The sequence below is a fragment of the Mus musculus genome, chromosome 1 (assembly GCF_000001635.26).
Source record: "Mus musculus strain C57BL/6J chromosome 1, GRCm38.p6 C57BL/6J".
NCBI lineage: Eukaryota > Metazoa > Chordata > Mammalia > Rodentia > Muridae > Mus > Mus musculus.
In genome coordinates this window covers 166,379,167-166,406,943 of record NC_000067.6, presented here as the reverse complement: position 1 = coordinate 166,406,943, position 27,777 = coordinate 166,379,167, and the positions used below count along the sequence as shown (strand labels likewise).

Sequence of the window (27,777 nt, the reverse complement as noted above, 5' to 3'; positions counted from 1 at the left end):
GTACCCTGCCTGTATAATAAGGAATTGAGTAGTCTGAAATGTCAATAGCATGTGCTTGAAACAGATCTACTAGCACATTAAATTAGGACAATGAAAAATAGAATATGTGTTTTAAATGCATATTTTGATAATAAATAGGTAGTAAAGACTACTCACACATAGGCTCTGTTCTATGCTGGAGTTGGAGTAGAAATACAGTTTCCGGCAGACAAGAGCAATCCACTTTGAGTTGAGCCTTGTAATGAGTGGGATGAGCAAAGGGAAAGGAGAGTTAGCACTCCAGTCAAGAGAACAGCATGATTAAAGGCATGGTAGAGGGAGGGAGGCTGTGGGTGGGGTTAAGAGCTGCCCCTGAAGCTAGAACCCTAAGTGTGTGACAGGCAATGGAGAAAGGTAGACCAGGGCACACGGTGTGCTACGCCCGGTAGTTAGAGCTGGCCTGAGTAACTTTAAGGAATAAGCCTTAAATCCTTCAGTCTACATAAAAGGTCTAGCAGAGCTTGGAAGGATTACATACTTCAGTAACCTTGGCCTATGTGACCTGTTGAGACAACACTAGCTTTAGAATCAGACTAGCTGTATGACCTCAGCCAAGTTACTTAGCCACGGTTTCCTTAACCATAAAAGTTCCGTAGCAATCCCCATATTCATAGCTTATTTAAGTAACTCAGAGAGATAAAATGCTCACATGAATGGAAATACCCTGAACAGTACCTCACCTCACCTAGCAGGGACTCACAACTCCCCTCAGATGCCTCCTGTCTAGTAAACCTGTGCGGTTCTTCACAGAACAGGTACCCCTGGAAGAAGTGTTGGAATGCCAGCTTCCCAGGAGAGTGAGCACCTCTCTGATGAGTCCCAGTCACGTGAGAGAAGAAAGACAGGAAGGGCAGGTTCTTACCTGAAGCTTGAACTGCAGACTGCCTGGCCTCTCAATCTTTCCTAAAGCCAGCCCTGGTTACCTTCTGTTGTATTTGACCTAATAAAAGGCTTCTTTGGAGCATAAAAGGCCTGGCTAGCAGGACTCAGAGTCTTGCCCCATCTCCACAGGGCTCTGAGGAGGCTTCCTAAGCCTCTGAGCTGTCAGTGCCTTAGGTGCTTACGTGGACTTGTCTGACGATCCTCTAGCCATGTGGTAATTAGGAGAGAACTCCCCACTCCCCCAGCCACTATTCCTCCAGGTCTAAAATGTGTTACCTGCTCTGTAGGGATTGGTATAACCAGGCCTGCATTCTTCTGTCAGCAAACGGAAGGGGTCTATAAATAGTTATGGCCTAGATCTGGAACTTGTAAGGGAGTAAAAAGGTCAAAGAGAGTGTTGTTTAAAATCTTGGGTAGTAGGAATAGAGTAGGCTGCAAATTCTCTGAGCTGCCTGGTGTCCAGATTGTGGAAGAGGCCAGGAAAGCCGAGGGACCATGGTGTTTTTACCTCCTACTCTTCCACATGGGAAGACTGTTTTTTGTTCACTCTTACTTCAGAGAATTGACTTGGTTTTTTGACAGATAAAACTTTTAATTCTTTGAAATTGTTCCAAGTATGACAGGAAAAGAGAAATCCAGAGGTAATATATTTGCCTCAGTCATTCATTCTGTAATAAGTGATTTGTATCTACTAGCTATGTCATTAGTTCTCACTCTGTGGGTCATATCAGGAGTAACAGATCAGATCCTGCATATCCGATAATTACAGTACAACTCAAACAGAAGCAAAAAGACAGTTATTAAGATCAACAAAAGATTTTATGGTTGGAGGTCACCACAACATGGGGACTATATAAAAAGTCACCGTGTCAGGAAGGTTGAGGTGCGCTGAGCTAGAGGAAGCATCCGAGGCTTAAGGAAAGAAACAGTGCTGTTCGCAGCGACATCAGATTGAAGTGAGAGCAGAGAAGTCAAACAACGCCCAGTGTGACAAGGCACCAGAGTGCTGAGCACAGGGCACCATGGTGCCATGTTGGTATGCTCAAGGCCCGCAGAGTAGGGTAGTCTTGAAGATAGGTTGGGTGTAAAAGAAGAGGGCCTCATGGGCCAAGGGGCCAAGTAAGCAGAGATATATATGCATAGGCAAAAGATGATGAATCACTCAGGGAAAAAGCTTTCTTCCCCTCACTAGTGAGAGCCTTGGGCTCACACAGTGCTGGCTGTTGTCTCAACCTTGTCACCTTGTGTGTCTTTTGCCTAGAAATGAGACTCCTTTGAGCCCCTGCCCCCAACACTTACTAACTGGAGTGTCTTTGCTCTTCTGTGAGATTAATGAGGGAAATCAGGCAGCAGTTAGAGGGCCTTGCCCGGTTTGTGTTCCCTATTTAGAAGATAGTACTTACTCCTTCTATACTAAGTAGGCCTAGTTGGTAAGGAAAGGCCAGGCTGTGTTTGTGATTGACAGCTTGACTGTTGACAAGGCTGTAGGCCATATATACACTGATTTTCTAAGCTAAGGAGAGACAGTATGATCATCCTGGTCCAAGATAACAGCTTTGAGGGATAAGTTTAAAGGAGAGAATGCAAAGTGGAAAGCCTGAAACAAATTCATTAATGATTTCTTAATCCTAAATATGAGCTTTGGAGTAGAAATTTTAATGACCACAAAGGAGAATGCAATAGAAAGAAAAGCAAATCAGTTGGAAAAACAAAAGATTTTGGTTGCTGGCCATCCTTAGCCAGGAAGGTACGCCCTCCTTTTGTTACCCAGAAAGGGAAGAGGAAAGATAGACAAATGGGAGAGGAGCAAGGAGTCTCCTCTTGGCATAAAAGCCCACCATATTGCTGCAATTTCATTCCATGAGTGAAGCTTGAATTGGGCCTTCTCTGCTACTCGTGCTTCTGTAGATTGGAAGGGAAGCTAGGCGCCTTCTCGTGTTTCTCTTCAGAACAGCTCTGGCCTTGAAACAACAGCAGGAAAGGTTGACTCACTGAGAGGAGGTCTGTGTAACCCACAAAGATGCCATGGAAAGCAGTAGTCCTATTCAGCTTGAAATCCAGCCCCACCCTCTGGGCTGAGAGTCTCTGGCTGGTAGATAGGGAGGTGTAGAAGATAGAGTAGATATCTTTGTGGGGATACTTATGTGGGGTGTGGATGACTTTGAAATCCCAGGAGAACTGAACACATCTCATGCAATCAGTACCTGATGATGCCCAGGGTTCCCAGCATGATGGTGGCAGCTGTTTAGTGGTGGGACACCAGAGGGCTCTTGTCTCCAAGAGCAGTGAGCATATAGACAGAGCACCCCCCCTGGGTGAGAGCCCTGAAGTGACCTGTGAGAATGAAGGCTGTGTGCATGTACACACAGTCATTAAGAAAGCGCTGTTCATGTTCCAGGTACCAGCTCTATTTGATGAGGTGGCCATATATTTCTCAGATGAGGAGTGGGAAGTTCTGACAGAGCAACAAAAAGCCCTCTACCGGGAAGTCATGAGGATGAATTATGAGACTGTCCTGTCCCTGGGTAATGCCTTGTTCTCCTTTGTCTCTGGGACTCTCCAAACCCAGAGACATTCATCAGTGTCTGTCTTCTCTGCTATATCCAATCTCCTCCTCTGAGTGGGTCGTGTGTGTCCGTCCCCACCCCCCGTGCCCCCCCCCCCCGCCCAAGCCTATGTCAACCTAATTTCCTGGTTTTGATTTGAATATGAAATACAGATGATGTACTTCTGTTTGAAAACTCATGTTACCTCTCAGAACAGTTCTCATTTGGCCCAAATATTCCCATTCCTAGGGAGGGAGGGAGGGAGGGAGGGAGGGAGGGAGGGAGGGAGGGAGGGAGGGAGGGAGGGAGGGAATAAGTCTTCAGAATATCACCATGGATCTAAGCCTGTCTTCTGTTGAATCTTGGAAAGGAAAACTTTGTTGTCTTATCTATCTGTTGCGTGTAATTTTCAAATCCTGCTATCTCCTTGCCTGGTGCCTCAGCCCTCTCCTGGTTCCCCTACTTCCAACTCAATTTCAACCATTCCCCAACCCCAGGGAATCCAGGAGCTACTGTCTACACTCCAACGGCCCCTTACAGCTGACTTCACCAAGCTGCCAATACCGCACTAGCCACCCTCTTCCTCCTCCTGCCCACCTTATCACTGCAGATGGAAAACACTAGACAGTTTTATTATTTTAAAACTAGCCAGATAACCCAATGGCTGGGTAAAGAATTTCCTGCCCTAATCTTAACAACTAGCTCCTTCCATTCTCCTTGGCTTCTGCCCTGAGAACTGCATGTCTACAGCTTACTGCCATCTCCATCCACTCTGGTCCAAATCCTCTTTCTCTCTGCATCCCCTTCACTTGCTCCTGCAACCCAGATGTCCCACCTTTTTCCCTTCACCCAACAGTTGGCTTCTGCCTTTTTTATTGACACAATCAAGAACCAATTAGGGAGCGGGGCAGTGATGGCACATGCCTTTAATCCCAGCACTTGGGAGGCAGAGGTAGACAGATTTCTGAGTTCCAGGCCAGCCTGGTCTACAGAGTGAGTTCCAGAACAGCCAGGGCTACACAGAGAAACCCTATCTCAAAAAACAAAAACAAAAAAACAACAAAAAAAAAAACAATTAGGAAAACACCTCCCCCTACACTTACCAACCTCAGACACTTGGGGATATAACCCTGACAGTACTTCCCAACTTCACTCACACACACACACACACACACACACACACACACTGGCATCACTCCTCTTCTATTTGGAAGACTTTCCCAGTTTTGCTTGGCTGAGTTCCAGAATGTTGATTGTTTCCATGGTGTGTCCACCACCTTGCTGCCAATCACTTGATTTTGCTGTTGCTAGTACCAGCTCCCATTCAGAGGTCCAGAAAGCCCCGACTGACTTTGCTTTGCATCCTTTATGTCCTTACGTATCACCTCACCACACTCTGTCCCCGTCTTCTACAGTGGAGGTGGGGTGGTAGGAGGGTGCGTGGTACTTACTTTGGCATTGTGCCAGGCTAGTAATACACAACTGTTTCCCTACTTTATTTCCTATGAACAGAATTCCCATTCCCCAAGCCAGATATGATCAATCGGTTGGAAAGGGACGAGGAGTGTCCTAATTCTGATGAGTGGCGGCTCCAGGGAGTAACCTTTGCAGGTACTGAGTGAACCAGTTCAGCATCTACCAAGGGAAACAAGCTGGGTTTTCAGCTTCCCTGTGTGTTGTGTAAGGTATTTAGGAGTGAGGCACAAAAATCATGTGTAGGCTTTGGGGTGTGAAGATTTCCCTTTTAGTATTGTGTGGATTTAGGCATCCTCTTTCTTCTGGGCCTACATTTCTTCATTACTGGTTCATGTGCAACCTGGTGTGTGGATAAAGCAAATTGGGGTTGATAGAGCATTTGGTTGGTCCACACCTGAATGAGCATGGCCACTTTGGCAGCATGCCACATGCCTCTACAAAGACCTAATGAGAGGAAGGACAAAGCCCATTTGTATATTTATTTACCCTAGGCTTCCTGTTCCTTTCTGGATAGGGAAGCCAGTGACAGCCATAGTACACAATTGAGTGGTCTTTCTAAGAAGTACCTAATTTATCAAAAGAAATTAGAAAAATACAGTTAATCCCAACACTTGGGAGGTAGAGGCTCTGAAGTTCAGGGTCATTCTTGGCCAGCCTGAGCTACATGAGACTCTCAGAAAGAGTATGTGTGTACATGTACCCTTCTCCGCACTCATGCTTACACTTACACATGTGTATGTATGGCATAGCTTTGAAACTACCAAAATATATTTGCTTTTCTCTTTAGTCAAGGTTAAAATGCTGTATTTCACTGAGTCTGCAGCGTGCTTTTCTTTACATTGTAATTGAGAATGCCTCTTAAACAAAGGGCATGGATAGCAGCTCCTTTTGTTCATGGCATAGAATAGTGTGTTCTGTGGCTGATAGCCTTTACATTTTCAAGATGCAGCAAGCCATGCTTCCTGTGACCACTGTCCAAATGGAAGTGTATGATGAAACAGGCTCATCTTTGCTGTAGTCATGCTGACACAAGCTTTGTTGTAGGCTTGAGTTTTGCTTTGTTTTGTTTGGGTTGTTGTTTGGGTTGTGGGGTTGGTGGTGGTGGCTTTTTTGTTGTTGTTGTTGTTGTTGTTGTTGTTGTTGTTGTTGTTGTTGTTCAAGGGCTGTGGCTCAGCCAGCCCATGGTGCATCCAGATTTCTGTAGTATTGGGTAGTAGTATGGATACATTTGGCTTCCCATCCACAAAAACTGAACGATGCTGATGGTATAGTAGTGGGGACAGAATCCAGGGCCATGTGCATGCTAAGTGATAAGCAAGCTCTAGCCCAGCTGTCCCTTTTACTTTATATTTTTGAGACAGAGCCTCACTAAACTGCATAGTGTAGCAGCATTGAATTTGTGATCCCCCTGCCTCTGCCTCCCAAATAGCTGGGATTACAGGGCTATGTCACTACATCACCAAGCTCACTTACAAACACTGCTTCATGCAAACATGGCCCCAGTGTCATTTGCTTCAGGCTTAGTACTTGTATTCAGATCACACTGAAAGTTCTGTCACTTCTTGGCAACCTTGCATCTATCCCATAACATCTATGGCCTCTTTGCTTCCATCTGCAAAGGGGCCAAGGACCTCTGCTATACACAGTGCCATGAGAATTAGCCTTCGTGATCGGTGTTAATGGGACATAGATAAGGACTTAGGCTGGTTATTTGTTAAACTTGTGGTTCACTTCTGATGAGCTCCAGATCAAAAATTAAAAGTATGACCTCCCTCCAACATGTAAACCATGTTACATATTGTCATTATTTTTGCCCTTCCTTATTTGTCTTCTAGAAAATGAAGAATCTGACTTTAGGACTCCAGATTGGGCAAGCCCGACGAATGCCACCTCCCATTTTCCTCAACCTCAGCCCTTCAACAGCTTTGGCCTGCGTCTGCCTCAGGACATCACTGAACTGCCTGAGTGGACTGAGGGCTACCCCTTCTATATGGCCATGGGCTTCCCCGGGTATGACCTCTCAGCTGACGACTTGGCGAGCAAGTTTCAGTTCAGTCGTGGCATGCGCCGCAGTTATGATGCAGGGTTCAAGCTGATGGTGGTGGAGTACGCCGAGAGCACCAACAACTGTCAGGCTGCCAAGCAGTTTGGGGTGTTGGAAAAAAATGTTCGAGACTGGCGCAAAGTGAAGCCACAGCTCCAAAATGCTCATGCCATGCGGCGGGCATTCCGAGGCCCCAAGAATGGAAGGTTTGCTCTGGTAGACCAGCGAGTGGCTGAGTATGTCAGATACATGCAGGCCAAAGGGGACCCTATCACTAGGGAGGCAATGCAGTTGAAAGCTCTTGAAATCGCCCAGGAAATGAACATTCCAGAGAAAGGGTTCAAGGCAAGTCTGGGCTGGTGTCGAAGAATGATGAGAAGGTATGACCTGTCTCTGAGGCATAAAGTGCCAGTCCCTCAACACCTGGCCGAGGACCTGACTGAAAAGCTTGTCACTTACCAGCAGAGTGTGCTGGCTCTGCGCAGGACACACGACTATGAAGTGGCCCAGATGGGCAATGCAGACGAGACGCCCATCTGCTTAGAAGTCCCCTCTAGAGTGACTGTTGACAACCAGGGCGAAAAGCCCATCTTGGTCAAGACACCAGGCAGGGAGAAATTGAGGATCACAGCCATGCTGGGGGTCTTGGCTGATGGGAGGAAGTTACCACCGTACATCATTTTGAGGGGAACATACATCCCCCCTGGGAAGTTTCCCAGTGGCATGGAGATCCGCTGCCACCGCTACGGATGGATGACTGAGGACTTGATGCAAGACTGGTTGGAAGTTGTGTGGAGACGGAGAACTGGAGCTGTGCCCAGACAGCGAGGGATGCTGATCCTGAATGGCTTCCGGTGCCATGCCACTGACTCTGTGAAGAGTTCCATGGAGAACATGAACACGGACATGGTGATCATCCCAGGGGGCCTGACCTCCCAGCTGCAGGTGCTGGATGTCGTTGTCTACAAGCCTCTGAACGACAGCGTTCGGGCCCAGTATTCCAACTGGCTTCTGGCTGGGAACCTGGCACTCAGCCCCACTGGAAATGCTAAGAAGCCCCCCCTGGGCCTCTTCCTGGAGTGGATCATGGTTGCATGGAACAGCATCTCAAGTGAATCAATTGTCCAGGGGTTCAGAAAGTGCCACATCTCCAGCAACTTAGAGGACGAAGGTGACGTCCTCTGGGAAATCGAGGGCGAGTTGCCCAAAGAACCGCCAAAAGAATGTGGTCCTGAAAGTGTGGCTGAGGGTGACTGAGAGGACTCAGGTAAACTGGTCAGTCAAAGATCCTGCACCATCACTGGTGCCCTGCTCATGGCTAGCACTTACCGTTTTTCTGGCCCTGAGTTTGTTCTTTTCACGTTCTCTTGAAATAAGCCTGCCGTGCCACAGTGTAGACGGCAGGCAGGTCATCAGCACTTTCTCCATCAGAAACAGATTTGTATTGTGTTTTATGGCCTGGATCCAGGAGTACTTTTATAATGGGTAAGATGAACAAGGAGCTGTCTGTCAGAACACCTCACATGAGAGCAGTCCCACTGCCAAGTTTCTTAGGCCTCTAGAACATAGTTCGACATTGTTTAGTTCACAAAAAGGTTGAAGAGACAACTTTCTTCTAAAATGCTGAACTTCAGGGCAGGGCTGTCTGCTCACATTACTTAACATAGTTGCACTGCCTTTTGCTGATCTGCAGGACCCTGGCCCAGGGAGAGAATGAAGTCAGCCTTTAGTATGGTAACCTCTAGGCCTCATCTCTGTGTCCTAGGGAGATTATTACCTCCATGCCCACCAGGGAGATGATAATATGTATTGTTTGTTTTGTCTAGGGAATATTGAGAGTTTAAAATCTTGGTCTCATAGAAATTCAGTTATGGGGTGAGACGTTACAGTCAATTCCTGTTGCCAGCAGGTATCTGAAGGAAGATGTCTTTAAATTGGAACTTTGAAGGGCTGCAGAGCTGGCTTAGCAGTTAAGAGCATGCTATTCTTGCAGTTTGGTTCCCAGCACCCACATCCTGCAGCTTGACACCTGTAGCTCCGGTTTCAGGAGTCCAATGACCTCTTAGCCTCCTTTGACATCTGCAGTTACATGCACAGTTACACACACACACACACACACACACACACACACACACACGTGTGTGTGACTAAAAGAAGCCTTGGGCTAGAGAGATGGCTCAGCAGTTAGGAGTGCTTACCTTTCATCCTTGCAGAGGACTGGCATTTAGTTTCCAGCACCTGTATAACAGCTCACAACCAGCTGTACCTCCAGTTCCAGGGCATCTTATGACCTCTTCTGGCCTCTGCCAGGTCCTGCATACATATGATGCAGGCTCACACATATACACATAAAATTAAATCTTTCTTATGAAATGAATCTGCACCAGAAATAGTACAATGAATACAGTTCGCGAGCCTAAGGTCATCAAGTGTACATGTAGGGAGTTGAGGAGGTGTGCAGAAGAAGAGCAACTTTGGAAAAAAGCAGGCGATCAGAGCCCACACTAGCAAAGGCCCAGAGCCCCTAAACACAAACTTTGAGCAAACAGGAGAAGGACCAGAGTAAGGGGCACATGGAAGGCAAACAGCAGGAAAATGGTCAGTTCTTTAATAGAAAACCTAAAATTAACATAGCTTTCCTTTATAAAAGAAAAAGTCAATTAGTGTACATTTTACTTGTCCCCCTAAGCCCACCGTGCAAGTGAAATGCTAGTAGAAATCCCCATGCCCCTGAGCTGTGTAAGCGCAGGCTCCTCGGTGGCGTGCACCACCTTCCTGTCTGAGCCCTAGGCTTCGGGGATAGTTCTCCACATGCCCCTACTCTCTGTAAAGCCTTGGATTCAGGCTCCCTTTCTGCTGACCACTCCGCTGCCCCTGTTGGATAGCAGACTTTGAGTTGGAGTTGTTTTATCCTTTCACATTCTTGCTTTTCATTTTTCACCTAAGTTAGAAAACATTTCAATTTCCTAAGCAATTTACCACTCCAGGAACCCAGTCAAAAACTGCCAGAAAAGGAAAAAGCAGAAAACCATGCTAAGCCACAGCTGTGCACATGGGTACATGCCACGTCTGCTCTTCCAGTTGTTAGGATCTTTGTACAGCTTCTGGGGGAAGTGATGGAGACAGACATGAACAAGATTCGGAAGACACAGGCATTAAACCACCTCCTGTTACAGAATAGTATACTGCTTTGTTAAAGACATCCAGACTGATTCCTACTCAGGTTCTCTCTGTTTTCCAGAAAATGGAACTGTGATGGAAACAGTTGGGAGGAAAACTTGTAAGAGGATGGCTGCAGAGGGACCAAAATGGGCAATGAGGCTCTCTGAGAATCCTAGGGGTGGACAGCATGAATACCTTATCAGACAGTCCCATCTACCACGTCCTGTCAGTGTCCGCCAAGTCTAGGACCCTTATGGTCAGTGACAAGAAAAGGAACTTGGTGGCCTGCTTCTTCCTTCGGAGCTGTCTCCATCTGCCCAGATAGAAGCCTATAAACCCAATCGAGCAAAGGTGTTTTCTGGAGAACACGTTCTCACACCGAGTGTGAGTGAGTGTGTGTGTACCTTCACAGGTGCTTCAGTAGGAGCTGTTTCCACACAGGCCGAGACTACAGGAAAGCTTTTGTAAAGGCGTGTCACACGTGTACTCCTGCTACTTCCATGTCTCCTCACTGAGGGAATGAGATGTTAATAACCAAGTGGGACACAGGCTTGGTGCAGAAGATGGATTTTCTGTAGGTAAACTAGGTTAGGATGCAAGATAAAGACTAAGATAAATGATGTTGCAGATACCTTTCCAATCTGGCAGCTAGACCTTTCTAGGGTCTTATTTAATGAGCCAATTTTTTCTGTTGTCCTCTATGAGGCAGCCCTTGGTGCACAAGCCTTTGCTTTTCAGGCTGCCTGCAGAAGACTAAGTTCTCTCCCGTCTACACAGAACAGGGCCCACTGACTTGGTTAATTTCTTTAATATTTTTGTCAAAAGGGCAATGGGAGGGTTTGGGCCGTAAGCCACAGCTGCTGTTAGACTCCAACCATACAAGAGTAGGTATGAGTCACTGACAACTTCTACAGTAGTAATTTGCATTCCCATGTAAGTCAGCAGCTAAGAAAAACATTCCTTCAAAGCTATATGTTGTACAAAAATTCTACCAGAACCTCATAGGCAAAGCCATTGCTAGCTCTGTCATTCCGAATACTCAGTCTAGCCACCAGGTTGCTGTGATCACAGTTCCTTCCTCTACTCGGCTCCTGTGGATTCTCAACGCTGTTCTCAGCATCTTCCCCAGTTTCTACTCAGGTTCTCCTGCTCCTGTTTGTCCTTCACATTTCTCGCTGTGTAACCAGTCATAAACCTGCGCAGTCTGTCAGAGTTCCACACACATGACCGTGATTTCTCACTGTGTAACCAGTCATAAACCTGCGCAGTCTGTCAGAGTTCCACACACATGACCGTGACTCCTGAGAACTCTGTGTACTGACACTGTTCCTCTTAGCTTTCTCTGTACCGTCTCGTCATCCCCGAGTGCCATCTAATTAAACCCTGTTCCTCTCCACGTTCTCATCAGGTTTGGGGTTTGTTTTCTTCCTTTGGCTGTCCTATTTCCAGACTCTTATTTTTCTTGCTTGAGAGCTTAAAAAATATTATGTTTAGGTTTCCACACAAAAGACAGTTATCTTAAGAGTAGAAAATAAGCCGGGCAGTGGTGGCGCACGCCTTTAATCCCAGCACTTGGGAGACATATCTCTGAGTTCGAGGACAGCCAGGGCTACACAGAGAAACCCTGTCTCGGAAAAAAAAGAAAAAAAATAGAGTAGAAAATGGGTTTAACCCTTTTCATCCCATACCATCACTATCAGCTAAGATGCCTTACAGGCTATGTAGCACTGGAACTTTCTAGAGTAATGGTTCTGCTGTCCGGGTCTTCTGGGCACATTCTTCCACCGACTTAAGATGATCTATGCCTAACAGAGCCCCAGTACAACTATTGAGCAGAATAGCTGTTTCCTGAGAATTACCATAGCTCACTGGGACTGGCACTCCCTAGATAGAAACTGATCCCAGTAATAAACTTTGATAACAAAGACAATAGGCTCTGGTGATTTTATTTATTGCTGGTGTTATCCAAAGTTTAAAAGCTATTGCCTCTGCATCACACCGTTGAAGCAGTCTCCTGGCATGTACTCTAAGTGGTGCAAGCATTTGTTTAAAAGAAGGAAATGTGGGGTTTTAAACTAGCTCTTAAAAGTTGGAGAGGTTTAGATAGGTTTCTTCTGTAAGTCATGTCTTAGCAGTGTTACAGTCAGGATGAAATACAGATGATTCAATGTGCCAAGTTGTAATTTTCATAAATTTCTCAAGTGAAAGCATATTCACAGGCCTCTACTGTGTGCACAGGAGAAGTATTGGATTGACTTGCTCACAGTGGGGGAAACAAAGTACTAGAGGGCTACAGTGAATGACTAAGGTATGTGCCTGGTAAAGGCAGACCGTTGGTGTGTAGTCACCTGTGGCCAAACACGCTACTAAAAACTTACAGTCAAAATTAACTTGAGAGTAACTAATTACACTGTTTCTAACAGCTTGCTTCAAGTACTTATGTGATTTTTGACAATATGTATTTATTATTTCCTAATTGTAGGAGATTGCACATAGACTCATGACTAGATGAGGTAACAGAAATGGAGCCAGCCTTTGGTGGAAAACAAAAAATTGAAATCCTTTTCAGGAACTCTTAAATATCTTAATTCTTATTATGTCCCTGCCTTACCTCCAACCCCATCTGCCCACTTCAGAAAATCACTTGACAACTGGCATGGAAGACAGACCCGAGTGTAAACCTAAAACAGGATAGATCTGGAGCCTTGTGGTCTGGTCTCACTGGAGAGGGCACTAAGTATAGACCGGGGCCTAGCACAGTGAACAGCTTCGAACTTAGAGCATGCTCTGCTACACCTTTTGGAATTCTCCATTGCTGGGGGCAGCCAAGACCAGTTGCCACTCCTAACTGCCTCTCTGAATTCAGGAGAGTATACAACATACCCACATCCTGGGCAGCAAGGGGTTCTTTATACAGCAGCAGTGTGTATCCATCACTCCAAATCCTTTTAACCTCTAAATGTTCTTAGTGTCACCCACCTGACACCCTAAAAGGTTTGCTATTAACTTGTTTGTTTTAACCTTAGGCTACAGACCACTAAATGAGTACCTTAACAAGAACCTGCCTTTGGCACATTCTTTTGAAGTTTGAGCTAAGATCTCATATGGCTGGACTTCTGTTTCTATGGAAGAGAATATTCCTTATCTGCTTATTTGAATAAACAGGAAAAGGGTTTCTCCCAAAATGTTTATTTGTCATGTTTAAAATACAAAACCAAATTCAGATATAGGAACACACAAAAACATTCACATGTATCCACTGTTTAGGCCTATAAAACCCATCTATACATCTCACCCATGAACACTACATGAGTAAAAAGCAACATAGCTTTAAAACAAGTTGGTTACCAGTAACACTGTCAGATACAAGTTCATAGTACCACTTGAAAGGATAAAACAGACATTTTGTAGAAATGGGAAAATTAGTTTGTAAGATTTCATGAAAACGTTCTATAGGATTAACAAGCTTGTCGGTCAGCTAACAAGGAAGTTACAGAACCCTCTGTAAGGATAACTACATCTAAGAATTGGACTCAAGGATCAAAGCAAAGCAAGAAGCAGAGAGCTAAATCCTGCTCTCTGGAGTGAAAGCGGGTTGCTTGGGAACTCCAGTTGCTAACTAGTCACTAACAGATTCTGATGAGCACTAGGCTATTCCACCAATATGCAGAGTATAGTTCTTTAGGAAAAGCAGAGTTTACGCTGCCAGATACAGAACATACATCACTGAACACACAGTGGTCCTGCTGATCATGGGACTGAACGGCCACAGCATCTTTATTGTACGATGTCACCTATCTTACTGACAGACCAGATACACCTCAGGTGTCTTAAGATCCCTACTCAGACACAGACCAATGAGTGCTCCTATACGTGGGGACACAGACACACAGGTCATCAGTCAGACATATTAATGCCTTCACAGTAGCAACACAAAATGCACTCAAATGTCACATTTCCATAGGAAAGGTTATACATACACTATACACTTCAGTTTTGAAATGTGGACTCAAAAGCATTCAATTTTCAGCAACCAATTAATTTAGTAATGGTCCCAAATCTTCAAATTCTAATTTAGCAGAGCAAAAGTCCTTCTTTGGCTGCCAGGCGCTGGCGGTGGACTTTGTCTTGTTGTAGCTCTTCGTGATTGGGGTGCCAGAGTTTCATGATGATCCTTTCAATGTTAAGGGCATACACAGTATGTGTAGGAATGACTTCCCTGTGGACCTGTAAGTTTAAAATTACATGTTTCTGTTATGCTTCAGTAGACTTATTTTTCTAGCATTCAAAAATATAACCTGTATTTTTAAAAACTGCTTATGACGTAGATACCCTATGAACTTTAAATCAGAACCTAGTGAATCCCCGAGTCAGATGGGAAACTAAATGTTCTGTGGGCCACTCAGCAGATAATTGGCAAGCAAGCCTTACTGAATGAGTCCAATCCCTGGAACTCAGGTGAAGTAAAGGTGGGAGAAAGGAAAGAACGAGCCCACAAAGTTGTTCTCTGACCACACTCAAACCATGGCACAGGCACTGACACGAAAACATACTATTTAAATTTTAGAATTAAAAAAGAAAACAAAACCTAATGATAAGGAACTTTTGGATACCTAAAGGTGGGACTTTGTTTGAATGAGGTAGAGCATGAGAGGTAAATTAAGAGCTACAGGGTTTGGGATTTAAAAGTGAGGCTATTACAGTTGACCAAAAACGCAAGTCAAAAATGAGAAACGCTAGTATCTCTATAGATCCAGAGTCATTAATGTATCAGTAAGTAGAGATAAATCTTAAGAAGCCAAGAAATACCTGCAAAGCTTCAAACAGGTCATACATGTTCACTGGAGGCAGAGATGCAGGTAGCGTGTCCCCCGAGCAGGCCAATAGGAATGCAGCCTGCTGCTCAGCATCGTCGGGGTGTGGCTGAGACGCTGGGCTCTGATTGGCACATGGAGCAGAGAAGGCTGGAGGGCTGAAAAAGAAGGGTTTACAGAAATACTCTCAGCACCTACAATAGAGATAAGTGAACCCTAGAACAGAGAGGCTCTGCTGGGATGTCTCATTCTCAGGGTCTTTAAATGAAGAAGAAACCACCACTGCACATATAAAGATTTTGATTTTCAAAAAGCCCCATGTATCAGGCTGGAGACAATATACTGTAGCCACGTTTGCTCCCCCTCCTACAATACTAACATGTTTACTTAGCTCAGGGTACTGAACCAAACTGTTTCCTACCCCTTCACACTTTCCATTTTGGAAAGAAAACAGAAAACCAGTGTAACTTTTGAAATATGAAATTTTCAAAACAAATGGAGGCAGCGGGCTTAGAAAACACATCAGGAAAAGTAACAGGCAAAAGGGGATAAAGGAAAAGCTACCCAGGTCTTGCTCACTTCCCAAAACAGGCAAAATAAATGACACGCTGGAAAGTCAGGCCTGGCTTCTACCTCAGCACAGGTGAGTACACAGTTGCCAAGAAGATCCGAGGAGGTGGAGCAAAGACGGGGCAGCGACTGGATTTAAAGCACAAATGAAAGAAGCCCTGCTAGAGCAACAGCTCTGGGGACTGGGAGAGAGAATGGAGGGCTCCAGGGCAAAGCCATGGCAGAGACAACTCAACACCTCTGACCACAAAAACACTGGGATATTTTCATCTTTCTCTAGAGAGTGACTTAAATATGAAGCAATGCCAAACAAGTCTGTCTGAGGTTTGGGTAATAACTTACCACAGGTGGAGGCCTAAACAGGGACCCCAGTCTAAGATGATACTCATCACAGTGTCTCCGGGGCCTTGGAATAGCCACTGTCAGCTCCCCTCATGCCTGCCCTCTCTCTGAAATTTCCCCACTGCAGCTCCCGCCTGTCCTCCTGGTCTAAAATATTTGCTCTGACCTTGTATGGTCACCTCCTTCCTCCTGTCCTCCACTAGCCAGACAGCCAGACAGACAAAATCCAGCCTTTAGAGGAAGAACGGTCGCTGCAGTAACAACAAGAAAACTGTTCTGCTATTTCTTTCCAAAAGGTTAAAATTAACACTAAATTTTGTGGGGAAAGCGGAATGGGTAAAGGTGATGTGGGCCAACTCACAGAAGAGTGGCTTAGACGTGAAGACGGCCCTGGGAGCCCAGAGAGCCCAGAGCGGATTGAGGATGTGGAGCCCATCTGTACGACAGGACATCGGGAACAATCGGAAGACACGGGCACAGGCCACGACCTCAAGATCCAGCTAAAGGTGTCACGTGAGGCTATGAACAACCGACTACGATTCTTCCTTCTCTTCCCACGTCAAAAGACCCAGCCATAGGCCATACTTCTGGCTGAGAACAGACCAACCACCTCCTCACCAGGCAGAGGCCACCATCAGGAAACAAACAGGACCTGAGGACCCGAGGAGCTACCCAATCCCACTTCAGGAAGTGAGAAGCAATCAAACCAAACAATGGCCTGATTTAAAAAAAAAAAAAAAAAAGTACCAGAAAAAAAAAAAAACATATAAAGCATGTAGCTTAAGAAATAACTGTGCTGGGCTGGCGATATGGCTCAGCAGGTAAGAGCACTGAGGTCCTGAGTTCAAATCCCGGCAACCACATGGTGGCTCACAACCATCCGTGACGAGATCCAGAAGAGGAGTCACCCTCTTCTGGAGTATCTGAAGACAGCTATGGTGTACTTATATATAATCAATAAGTGAATGAATGAATAAATAAATAAATAAATAAATAAATAAATAACTGTGTTGTCTTTAAACAGTGGCCTGTCAGATAAGGTCGGTAACCAAGCAGCAAAGAATGGAAGCCACTCACTCACCCTTCAACCAAGTTGTTGTAAGCCACCACACTATTCTTCAGGTATGGCTGTGGCGTCACGTTGCTCCCAAAGGCGTATTTAAAATGACCATCCCGTACCCGGTAAGCTTTCCTTCTCGACACAACTGAGGTCAGAATATCTTTGAGGTGATTCTGTAAAAACAAAAGAAAATAGCAAGAAACCCTCAAAAGCAAAGCATAGAAGTTCCACCGTCAAGTGCTCGTCCCGTTTAGGTGGAGATGCAGCCTGACAGAAATGCTTCTGAACAGAGCCCTCGCCCACAGATGCAGGGCACGGGTGCGGGGTGAGCTGCCTTCACTCTGCTCTCAGGGGGCCGTGCTCCATGGGGAGCTTCGCTTGGAAGTGGATTTTATTTTGGTTTGCAGGGCTAAGATTTGACATCACACAGGGCAGATGGCCACCACGCCACATGCATTTTGTCTTGTTTTCCTTAGCTGATGCTTCTCAGAAATGAGTTTTGGGAAAGAAAATACTTTTTTTAAAGACAAATTACTTTGAAATTTGACACACTAGTATTGGCTGGTTACAATGTTCACTGCAAGAGCTTTTGCTCTCAAAAGCTCTTCAAACAGGCAGAGAACACCACGCATGTCTGCTCAAATCCTCTTCGCCTACAGAAGAGCCGAGTTCATCAGAGCTGGCTGGGGAGTGTGAAAGCAGAGCCCTCCTGTCATATGTCGGCACAGAGCGACAGAGTCAGGCTGGGCACTTACTCAGACCAATCTAAGTGTCTTATCAGCATGCCCTTGTGCAACTTAATACGGGTTTTCACATAGAATTCATTTAAGGCAACTATTATCTTACAAGTGTCTATGAGGAAAATGTGCAACAGAAACTTGTCTATAGTTACTGTGTACTGCCTTGGCATTGGTGCAATGTATGTTCTGTCAAATAACTTAGTGACCGGATGACTCAAATAGTGGGTGGAACTATTTAGGTGTCCACACTGACACTCTTTAAATGCAGCACGACCTTACACACAAGTGGCCTGCGCCACTACAGTTTCTCACACGAGAGGCAAGCAGAACCAAGGGCGCTGTGGGTAACCTGTCTGGAAAACCTGTCAATCAAAAGCAATTCTGCAGTTTTACAGTGTGAAGTGTCTCTCCTTCAATGATGACAGAGAGTGCCGTCCAGTTCCTGTCAGAGTCAGCTCATCACAATTATGTGTAGTTATTTCTGGACGCCCACCAACCTCCACGGCATAGACCACGGCAGACACGGCCTCCTCAGTGACATTGTCCAGCCCGTGCTCATAGGCAGTCACGATCATTCTCCCTTCAAGTTGGCCTCGCGTGGGAAGCATCATGGTGTGTGAACAAAGTTTCAAGTCGTCATCACCCTGGGGCTCCTTTGCCACGAACTGCTGAGCTCCAGAGAGGGGGTTCTGAGGCTGGAACCTATGCTAAGGGAGCAGACATCATAATTACTCACTTCAGTAGCAAGGGACAAGACAGAAACAGAAAAAACCATCTGCCATACCTGGGAATCTACACATTAAGGCAGCCAAAACTATACCACAAGACTATTAAAAGTAAGAAGTCAATCGTGGGCTAGAGAGGTGGCTCGGCCACAAAAGGCTAGGCGCTCAGCCAAAACTACAAAGAGGAAATCATACGCAAACAAACGATCATAAGTTCACACCCGTTACATGGGGATGAGTGAACCAGTCTTGCTATGCACAATAACCTAGATAGGCCTCACATTCATAACACTGCCTCAGCCTCCAAGAGCTGAGAGTACAGTGTGTACCTCCACGCCCAGCGCAGCCACTTACTGTACTCAGGGCTCATTTTTACACCTTGGTGGTCACAAAATGTACGCCCTTATGCTAAAAATACCAATGGTAACAACCGGAAGAGACAACATAGAACTATATTCAGAAAATCCAGAAGCTTACGTAAATTCTGAAAGTACAGATATACAATTAATGCTTCAATTATTATAAAGCCCAATGAATCAAATTATAGCTCTGACAAAGATCCCAAGCTAGTGTGACAGGACAGTAGCAGCTCATTACTGTTACTGTCTGCTTACACTCTGAAAGGCAGGATCCTTTGTAAAACTTCAGCATTCCTATAAAATTCCTGCCATCACTGGGAAATTTGCTCCTAGTCCCTTTGATTTTGCAGTGGAGACACTGAGCCATGTATAGATTATAAAACACTATTGGCATTTCCCATTTCCTAAGTACAAGGATGATCCAGAACATTTAAATCCGATCTGGCTCTAGAGATGACGAGGGTGAGCACTGAGTCTATATTACTGACAGGAAGCACACACAGGAAATCCTGGGATGAGAAAATTCTGGCAAACTTTTTTTCCTTCCTAGAACCATACATTCCAGAAGGTTTATAAGTGAAGTCAAACACTTCATAGTCTCTGTGCTAATCTCTGAGGGCTCAGAGCACAGCTGAATATTAAAAGAAGCCTACCAGAGTCTCCCAGGTGACCTACTGATCTGAGAGACAACTGAGGAGGGCCCATAAGCCCAGCTTCCAATAAGTGGAAATTCTGAACTGCTTCTGACATATATGTAAATGCTGACAAGAATACATTTATACTATTTTAAATATAATACTGAAAATAAATAATACTGTTTTAAATATGATATTTAAAGTCACAGCTACTGTGGGCTGCTGAAATGGCTCAGTGGTTAAGAGCACCGACTGCTTTTCCAGACGTCATGAGTTCAAATCCCAGCAACCACATGGTGGCTCACAACAATCTGTAATGAGAAACAAATAAAAAACCTATGGGCTGGAGCAAGCAGGGCCAGAGCAAGAGAGAGAAAGGGAAGGGGAAAAAAAAGAAAAAGAAAATCACAACTACTAGGCTGGAGTGATGGCTTAGTAGTTAAGGGTACTGGCTGCTCTTCAAGAGGTCCTGAGTTCAACTCCCACATGGTGGCTCATAACCATCTATAATGAGATCTGATGCTCTCTTCTGGTGTGCAGGCAGACAGAAGACTGTACATAATAAATAAATCTTTTTAAAAAAAAATTCACAGCTATGAGGCGGTACCTTTAGTCTCAGCACTTAGGAAGTAGAGACAGGCAGATTTCTGAGTTCAAGGCTAACCTAGTCTACAAAGCAAGTTCTAGGACAGCCAGGGCTATGCAAAGAAAACCTTTCTCCACCAAAGAAATTCACAGTTAGCTCTTAACCCCACAGTTGCTGGCATCTACTGGAGAATGACCTACATCAAATTTTTGACGAACAGAAGAAAGCTTTTTCTTGCCCTTGGGTTTTCCAGGCTTGGCTGCAGAGCCCCCTGTCCAGGGCAAAGATCCAGCACCCTCTATGAGAGAGAAAAACAACAGCCATGGTGAGAAGGATAATTACCAGAGTGGAAATGACAACAGCAATTATTGTTTCATCTGGGGATAATGAAAAGAAATAATGAAGCTCAAATTTGAATCATCTCTTTCTACTTCTCTACAAACAAAATTATAAATTCTCTCAAATAACATTATTTTCTGACTATAACTAAAATTATATTTTTAAGGAAAATAAACTTTTCGTGTGTGTGTGTGTGTGTGTGTGTGTGTGTGTTGTGTGTGTGTGTGTACACGTGCACAAGTGGAGGTCAGAGATCAACGCCAACGGGTCTCTCACCAAACTGAGGTAGCCAACAAGCTCCTCCCCTCTTTGCCTTCGCAGCAAAGAGATTATTGGTAGATCATTATAGGCAGATGCTGCCATGCCTGGCTTTGACAAAGCTTCTAAAGGATTAAACTCAGGTCTTCACACGTCTATTGTCCCAGGCCTATGCTTTTAATTAATTGGGAGTGGGGCATAGCCCAGGTTGATTAACTCAATACATGTATTTATTTCCTTTTCAAAACCTGGCTAAAAATAAAGGAAGGCAAATGCATACACCTACAAGAAATAAAGAAATGAAGTCTCAATAGGTTCCAAGATGGACTAACAAGGTAATGACTTACAAGTTTATCCATGGGAGCCGTAACCCAGCAAGGACCGGCAAAGGAGGCTTAACAGACAAGGAGTGAGGAGGGTTTGGTACGCTGAAAAATCATTATCAATACAAGGTGAATGTTCAAAACCCCCATGGGCTAGGTCTATTATGAAATACAAATGTGGCAGAGGAAGAATTAATCAAATACATTATATACATTATGAAATCCTACATTTTTAGAATATGGCCCTCTTTGTTTAAGAATTAAGAACAATAAGTCAGCCATGGTGAAGCAGCGAGCCATGTGCAGGCAGGCATCTGTGCAAAAGCAGCTCCCAGGCCCACAAAGCAGCTCTGCTCACTTCCAGCATGGAGAGCACACAACAGGGACATACAACAGATGAGCTCTGGGGGAGGGAGGGAGACGACTTCTCAAGCCACACTCAGCATCACTGGTGCCAGCTAAGGGAGGCAGGAAGGATGCTGGTTTCCAAGGACAAAGCTTTCAGCAGCTACTCCTACTGAGCAGTGGGCTGTCAAGCTCACTGTAAGGCAAACGCTCCACAGGTTTTTGCTACATCCCTGAAATATAAAGGAGAGCACCAAAGAGGCGCGTCGTCATATTTGGAATATTTGCAATAGAACACACTCAAGACTGGGGATGGGGTGGGTCACATGACCAAACAGGAGACCAAGGCATGGTAGCATGTGATCCCAGCACCATGGAAGCCAGGATGATTCCAAATTCAAGGCCAACCTGAGCTGTGCAGTCAAACTGTGGCATACTACCCCACCTACCGAAAAAGAAATTCAGGAGTCCCACGCAGCAAAACTGCACATCCCAAAGAGAGAAATCCAAACCATCACGAGCACCAAGATTCACTAATGTACCCTTGCTTTTGAAGGTGGCCACTGCGGTGCCTAAGGACCTCCCACCACCTCCCACCACCACTGAGACCTAAGACCCCAGCACTTAACCCATGGGCAGCACCCTGACCGCCCTAACCAACAGCACAGAGCATGCACAGGTGCTCTAGACAGGAACACTGAGGAGACGACACACAGCCCTCTGCGATCTTCAGGAAAGGGTGAGAACACAAGTGTCCGTCAAACAAGAAGAAAGTGCTATAAAAGTGCTGAAATCAAGAAGAATAAAGTCAAAGGACACGGGGTAATAAGGCAGCCGGACAGTGCAGCTCACACATCCAGAGACAGGCTCCAGCCAGGGCGAGGGACAATGGGGCACTGTCCCTAACAACAGACACCGGACTGACTGACCGGGGTGCAGTGTACCAGGAAGGAGCAGCCTTTTCCAAAGAGTGTTTTGTGCTGATCTGGGATTTTTTTAGAACTACGAATACGGTGTTTAATTTTTAAAAAAAATATATATCCTTGGAAAAAAATATCTCCAAAATGGCAATTCAAAGAAGTACTCCTCCAAAATAATTTTTTAAAGTTTTTTTAATAATATACATGTGGAATGTGTGTGGGTGTGGGTGTCGGAGGGTGATGTGTGCATGTACAAGACTGTAAGGTGCCCGAGGGTAATGTGTGCATGTACAAGACTGTAAGGTGCCCGAGGAGGGTAATGTGTGCATGTACAAGACTGTAAGGTGCCCGAGGAGGGTAATGTGTGCATGTACAAGACTGTAAGGTGCCCGAGGAGGGTAATGTGTGCATGTACAAGACTGTAAGGTGCCCGAGGAGGGTAATGTGTGCATGTACAAGACTGTAAGGTGTCCGAGAAGGCTTTGGATTTCCTACAACTGGAGTGACAGGAGCGGAGCCACCTAACATGGGTGCTGGGAACCAAATCTGGGTCCTTTTCCAGAGCAGTGTGTTTTTAACTGCTGAGCCATTTCTCCAGCCCCATTCTCTACCAAAACATCTACTCATAACTGTAATACCATAACTATTATTAACCTTTTTTTTTTTTTTTGGGGGGGTTTTCGAGGCAGGGTTTCTCTGTGTAGTCCTGGCTGTCCTGGAACTCACTTTATAGACCAGGCTGGCCTCAAACTCAGAAATCCGCCTGCCTCTGCCTCCCAAGTACTGGGATTAAAGACATGCGCCATCACACTCAACTTATTAACCATTTTTAAGATTGATATTTTTATGTTATGAGTGCCTGCCTTTATGTTATGTGCATCATAAACTCTGCCTGGTGCCTCAAGAGCCCAGGAGAGGTGTGGAGTTACAGACACTTGTGAGCTGACTGTCACATGGGTCCTAGGAACAGAATCTGGTCCTCTGCCCTCTGCAAGAGTGGCAAGTGCTTTAACTGAGCCATCTACCCAGCCCCACTGCTTACCACTTTAATGAACTCCAGGTTGGTTGGTTGGTTGGTTGGTTGGTTTGGGGGGAGGGGCGGGCGGGTTAATAAATCTCTGTGGATGACATTAACCTGGGTTCTACAGTTCAATTCTACAGTTCTTCAACTAAAACTGGATCCTAGGTGCTGGCAGAAAAGCTGAGAGTGCAGGCCCATGAAGGAGCAGGGTGCACTGAGCTCAGGAGCAAGCTGTGTGGACACAGAGGGTGCCAGAGGGAAGAGGTGCCCAGGGCACTGAGGACTGGAGAGAGCCCAGGCATCCGCTTCTGTCGTTCTGATGTTTGTTTGCACTCTAAAGAGGCTGACAGTACCCTGAAGAGTTGCATCAAAGATTATCTAACATGCTGTACTCAATAAATACTATTTAAATTGTATTTCTGGCCTTCCTTAGAAAAATAGGAAACAGTGCTGGCTAGAGGGCTCAGAGAAAGACAGCACCTGCCCAGCCTAATGACCTGAGGTCAGTCCCTGGAATTCTGCTCACAGGGAGGACTGACTCCTGCAAGGTGCCCTCTGACCTACACACACACACACACACACGCACACATGCTGTGGCGTGTGCACCCACATACATACATGCAAAACAAAAGAAATAAGTAGTGTAAAAGAAAAGAAAAAGAAAACAGGTCCACCTGTGATTGTCACATAGAAAGAAGGACATTTTACTTGTAACAAAAACCATTCTTTTGTTACTAGCAAATATTCATTTCATTATGAGGAAATAGTGTTCAATGAAGAAATAATGCTTAGTTTCCAGATTGGAGATTTACACTTATTTTACAATCTTATCAGGAGGGACATTTTTAAAGCACTTACTTCCTCCCAACACTCTACCAAACGGGCGCTGAGCGGCTCTACTGGGTGCTGTTCTGCTCAGCACACATCCCAAGCCCAGGCTTCTACTGCCTGACTTCCCAGCATCCACTGCTCAGCTGTGTCTCCTAATGCCGCCCTCTCCTGGTACCCACTGCCTCTCATCACAGCCTTCACTGTCTGAATCCTGACTCCCACCCTGGTCATCAGAATGTGACAAGCTGTGTGGGGAGTAAGAGTACTAAGCACAAGGAAGAGTGTGTGTGTGTGTGTGTGTGTGTGTGTGTGTGTGTGTACAATCATCACCTACACAACATTTGGTGGTGGTAGTAGTGGTGGAACATTTCCTTTGTAAACCTAAGTGGTGTCTGATGAAGGAAGTTAAATATCCAGCCCGCCCCCCCCCCTCCCTGAGACTGGAAACATTCCCACCCCCTTACCTGGTGTAGAAACCAAAATCTGACAACGTGTGAGGATGGCCAGGAGGAAGTCATTGTGAGAATGCACTGAAAGGAAGGAAGGTTGTCACAAGTCAGAGGAGCTCGGAAATACTTAAATTGTTCCCTCTCTCCCTACCAGTCTTCCCAGTTACCTTTGTAACCATAATATTGTTAAGATTTTCTTACACAGCATCAAACACAAAAGTACTAATTGCAAATCTGGGGAAACTGGGAGAAGATCTACCATTGTCCTGTGTGAGGAGTCTGTGAGCTTCAAGGTCGAACTCCTCCTTGCTGATCTTCTGCTTGAACCACAACTTCAGGTTGGCCCAGTATCTGCAGAAGGAGAAATGACATTAAAGCCACAGACTTCTGCTTCTGCCTCTGCCCCGGGGTTCACTCCCAGGGAAGACAAATTTATAATCCCCGGTGTCTTGGGCTGAGAAGCACTTGTGGCTCTGGGCCAAGCCTATATTAAAGATGGTTAGGAGGAGACCACGAGGTGACTCCTAAGCTAGTCTGTCTAGTCAGCAGCAAAGGAGGGGACAGATACTTCAGACTCTTGCAGAGGTCCCAGGAGAGCCTCAGAAGAAACCCACCCGTCCAGCATACTGGCCTAGGATTTACAACCCCCAGAGCTGTGAAAAGAGTAACTTCTGTGGTTTAAGCAACTCGCCTGTGGTGCCTAGCAAATGAACACACCAAAGAGGCAGAGGAGCAACAAGAAACATCCTTTCTCCCTAAAGGAGGACTCAGGGCAGACTTGGTGCAGACACACCTGTGCCTTTCCTTCTCTTGGCCGCCTTCTTAAAAGAACATGGCGGACTTACTCCTAAGCGTGAACGTTTTATGAGGAGGAGAGTGGTGACTAACACCTATTCCTGTGCCACGCTTCCGTTCAGATGAGCTCAAATCGGCAGAAATGCTGCCTTTCTAATCACTCGCCAGAAAGGAAGTATTCCTGGATATGAGTAACTGAAAGCCTGTGGTTTTAACATCTGGACCGCTGGACATATGGTAAACAATTCACACCATGCACTCTGTATACCCTTGTTTTACCTACCTCCCAGGATCCCATTTAAATGGTCATGATGAACAACGAAAAGCAAACTGCTTAAGAGGAAATGGCCAGAGACAAGCAAGCTTAACCAAGATGGCAGGTTTTAAAAATGAAGACCGGAAACAGAAATGCATTACAATCCCATCATTAACTGTGTCCCTGACACAAAGACTTGTGAATTTCACATGACAGATACATAAAATTTGGAATCAGCACCCATATTTGTGCAACATCACAGTCAGCTCTGGCCATTACAAATGGATCAAAGACTGCAAAGGTTTCTGTCATGCCTGAGTTTGCTAAGTGAGTCTGGAAGGAAGGCACAGTTACTCTGGCCAGAGTTAGAGTCATGGCCTTCACAAGTCATAGCCTGCAGATTTAGCTCCGTGTGAAACCATTCACTTCCAAAACCCTGTGAGCGTGGAAAAAGAGACAAGTCTCCCAATAGGCTTTTTAACCGTAAGCCTCACCAAACAGTATTATAAAAGTACACAACCATTCTAACGAAGCCAAAGGCTGCCATTTTTACCTATTTAAATTTAATTTAATTTCCTCCTTGCATCTCAGGTGGTCCTTCACCCATGGCGCTTGGTGTGACAGTCTTGAGGCAGGACTATCAAACTGAAAACATCACAAACGTAAAAAACGCAAAAGAGTCCCTCACCCCACTCAGCTTGCAGCCTCTTACCAGCTAACATCGAAAATTCCAACACAACTAACAATCTCTGTCTAAGGCCTCCCTCCTTCTCGCTTCCAGGCTGTAAAACCGCAGTTGTCTGGTCATCTGGACAGAGAAACCCCTTGTGCAACTTTAATGTCGCCTGGTTTTACTCTACCAGACTTTATAAGCTTGTCCACCTCATCAGCAAAAAGAGAAAAAAGAAAAAGAAACTTGTACAAAATTCTTGGGTGTAACAAGACAGCTGCCAAAACGCACAACTTGTGACTCTCCATTGAGAAGTCCACATCTGGGTATGTCTTATTTCCCTGGGCATCTCTTTTTAATTCCGGTGCTTAAAAATCTACAAATAATAATACTTATTATTTATTTATTTATTTATTTATTTAAAGCCTTTTAAAGAGGGGTTCCGACGAGGAGCTTGCACCTAAGCTTTTCTGACGGCCTTTCTATTAACACCACCTCTGCTTCACGGGCTGCTCTTGTCAATCATTTCAACTTCAGTGCCAGGAAATACGGGTTTGCCAGAATTGAAGTTCCCCCAAAAGATCGAGGCTCCTCCTCCGGCTGCCGCAGGCTACTGCTTATAGAGCTGTCACTCTGCCCCAGTCCCTGCTGACAGCCCGGCGGTGTGGGGAACGGGAGGACTTTCCAAGTAACCCCTGAAAAGCATCACACGGCGGGAACCAGAAGCCTCAGTCCCATCCTTGGGCAGTGACTTTGGGGGAATAAGTAATCTCTGTCTCTCGAGTACGAACTGTGCCGATCTCAGGTCTGAGGATTGGCTGGCCCGTGTGGAACACTGGGAAAGGCGTCCTACGGCCGGCTAGGCAGCCGCCCCCTTGGATGCTGTGGTTGTAAGGTGGGTGACCGACCGACTTCACTTGGGGTCTCTGTGCCTTCCGAACCCGCTTTCACAGCTCTTCTAGCTGGCCCCTGAGCAACGCGGGCCTCCGCCTCCGGGAAGCCCTCCGGGCCCCCCCACCCCGCCCCGGCGCGCCCCCCGCTCTACCGACTCCGGGGCGCCTAGGGCGCTGCTCCCGCCCCCACGCGGGTATCACCGGTGTCGGGACGCCCAGGAGAAAGTCCTCCAGCGCCTCGAGTCCCGGCGGAGCCCGCACGGGAGCCGTGGCGGCCGCGAGACGCCTACGGCCTCCGGGAGGTGAAGAGAGTCCAGGGACTACGGCAGCCCCGAGCTTGGGGCACACCCACGGACAGGCCCGGAGGCTGGTCCCCGCGGCTCTTACTGTTTCACGTTGTCCCCCAGCGCCTCGCTCAAGTTCTTCTTGGCTGCCTCCAGCTCGCTCACAAAGGTCGCCATTGCAGCGCGCGTCTTTCAGCCCGACCGTAGACCGCGCGGCCCACGGCCACCAGCAACCGAAAGATCAACGCGGCGGAAGGCCTGCGCGCCGGACGCTGGAGGCTCGACTCGACTCGATTCCACTCGGCTCGGCTCGGCTCGGTTCGGCTCGGCTCGGCTCGGTTCGGCTCGGCTCGGCTCGGCTCGGCTCCGCTCGGCTCGGCTCGGCTCCGCTCGGCTCGGCTCGGCTCGGCTCT

The 27,777-nt window shown here is 46.1% G+C and overlaps 2 protein-coding genes across 6 annotated transcripts in view; one reads left to right on the top strand and one right to left on the bottom strand.

The window, feature by feature from the left end:
• Pogk (pogo transposable element with KRAB domain) overlaps nucleotides 1-13,334 on the top strand; it is a 16,244-nt gene extending 2,910 nt beyond the window's left edge. For 2 of the 4 annotated variants that reach the window (NM_001142948.1, NM_175170.4), the window contains 3 exons: nucleotides 3,320-3,446; nucleotides 4,980-5,078; nucleotides 6,779-13,334. In NM_001142948.1, coding sequence (NP_001136420.1) covers nucleotides 3,320-3,446; nucleotides 4,980-5,078; nucleotides 6,779-8,244 — 1,692 coding nt within the window. In that variant the 3' untranslated portion in view covers nucleotides 8,245-13,334. The remainder of the gene's footprint in view (nucleotides 1-3,319; nucleotides 3,447-4,979; nucleotides 5,079-6,778) is intronic. The other 2 variants (XM_017312357.2, XM_011238869.3) reach the window with 2 other exon arrangements.
• Tada1 (transcriptional adaptor 1) lies at nucleotides 13,323-27,777 on the bottom strand. 2 transcript variants are annotated; one of them, XM_030254784.1, is made up of 9 exons: nucleotides 27,468-27,684; nucleotides 24,726-24,817; nucleotides 24,482-24,547; nucleotides 20,925-21,005; nucleotides 20,181-20,278; nucleotides 18,173-18,382; nucleotides 16,957-17,108; nucleotides 14,959-15,121; nucleotides 13,323-14,376 (listed from the first exon to the last, which is right to left on the bottom strand). In XM_030254784.1, the coding sequence occupies exons 6-9, from the start codon at nucleotides 18,284-18,286 to the stop codon at nucleotides 14,224-14,226; spliced, it is 582 nt and encodes a 193-aa protein (XP_030110644.1). In that variant the 5' UTR covers nucleotides 18,287-18,382; nucleotides 20,181-20,278; nucleotides 20,925-21,005; nucleotides 24,482-24,547; nucleotides 24,726-24,817; nucleotides 27,468-27,684; the 3' UTR covers nucleotides 13,323-14,223. The 2 variants fall into 2 exon arrangements, with proteins under 2 accessions (XP_030110644.1, NP_084521.1); NM_030245.3 differs by lacking the exon at nucleotides 20,925-21,005 and having other exon boundaries at nucleotides 27,468-27,777.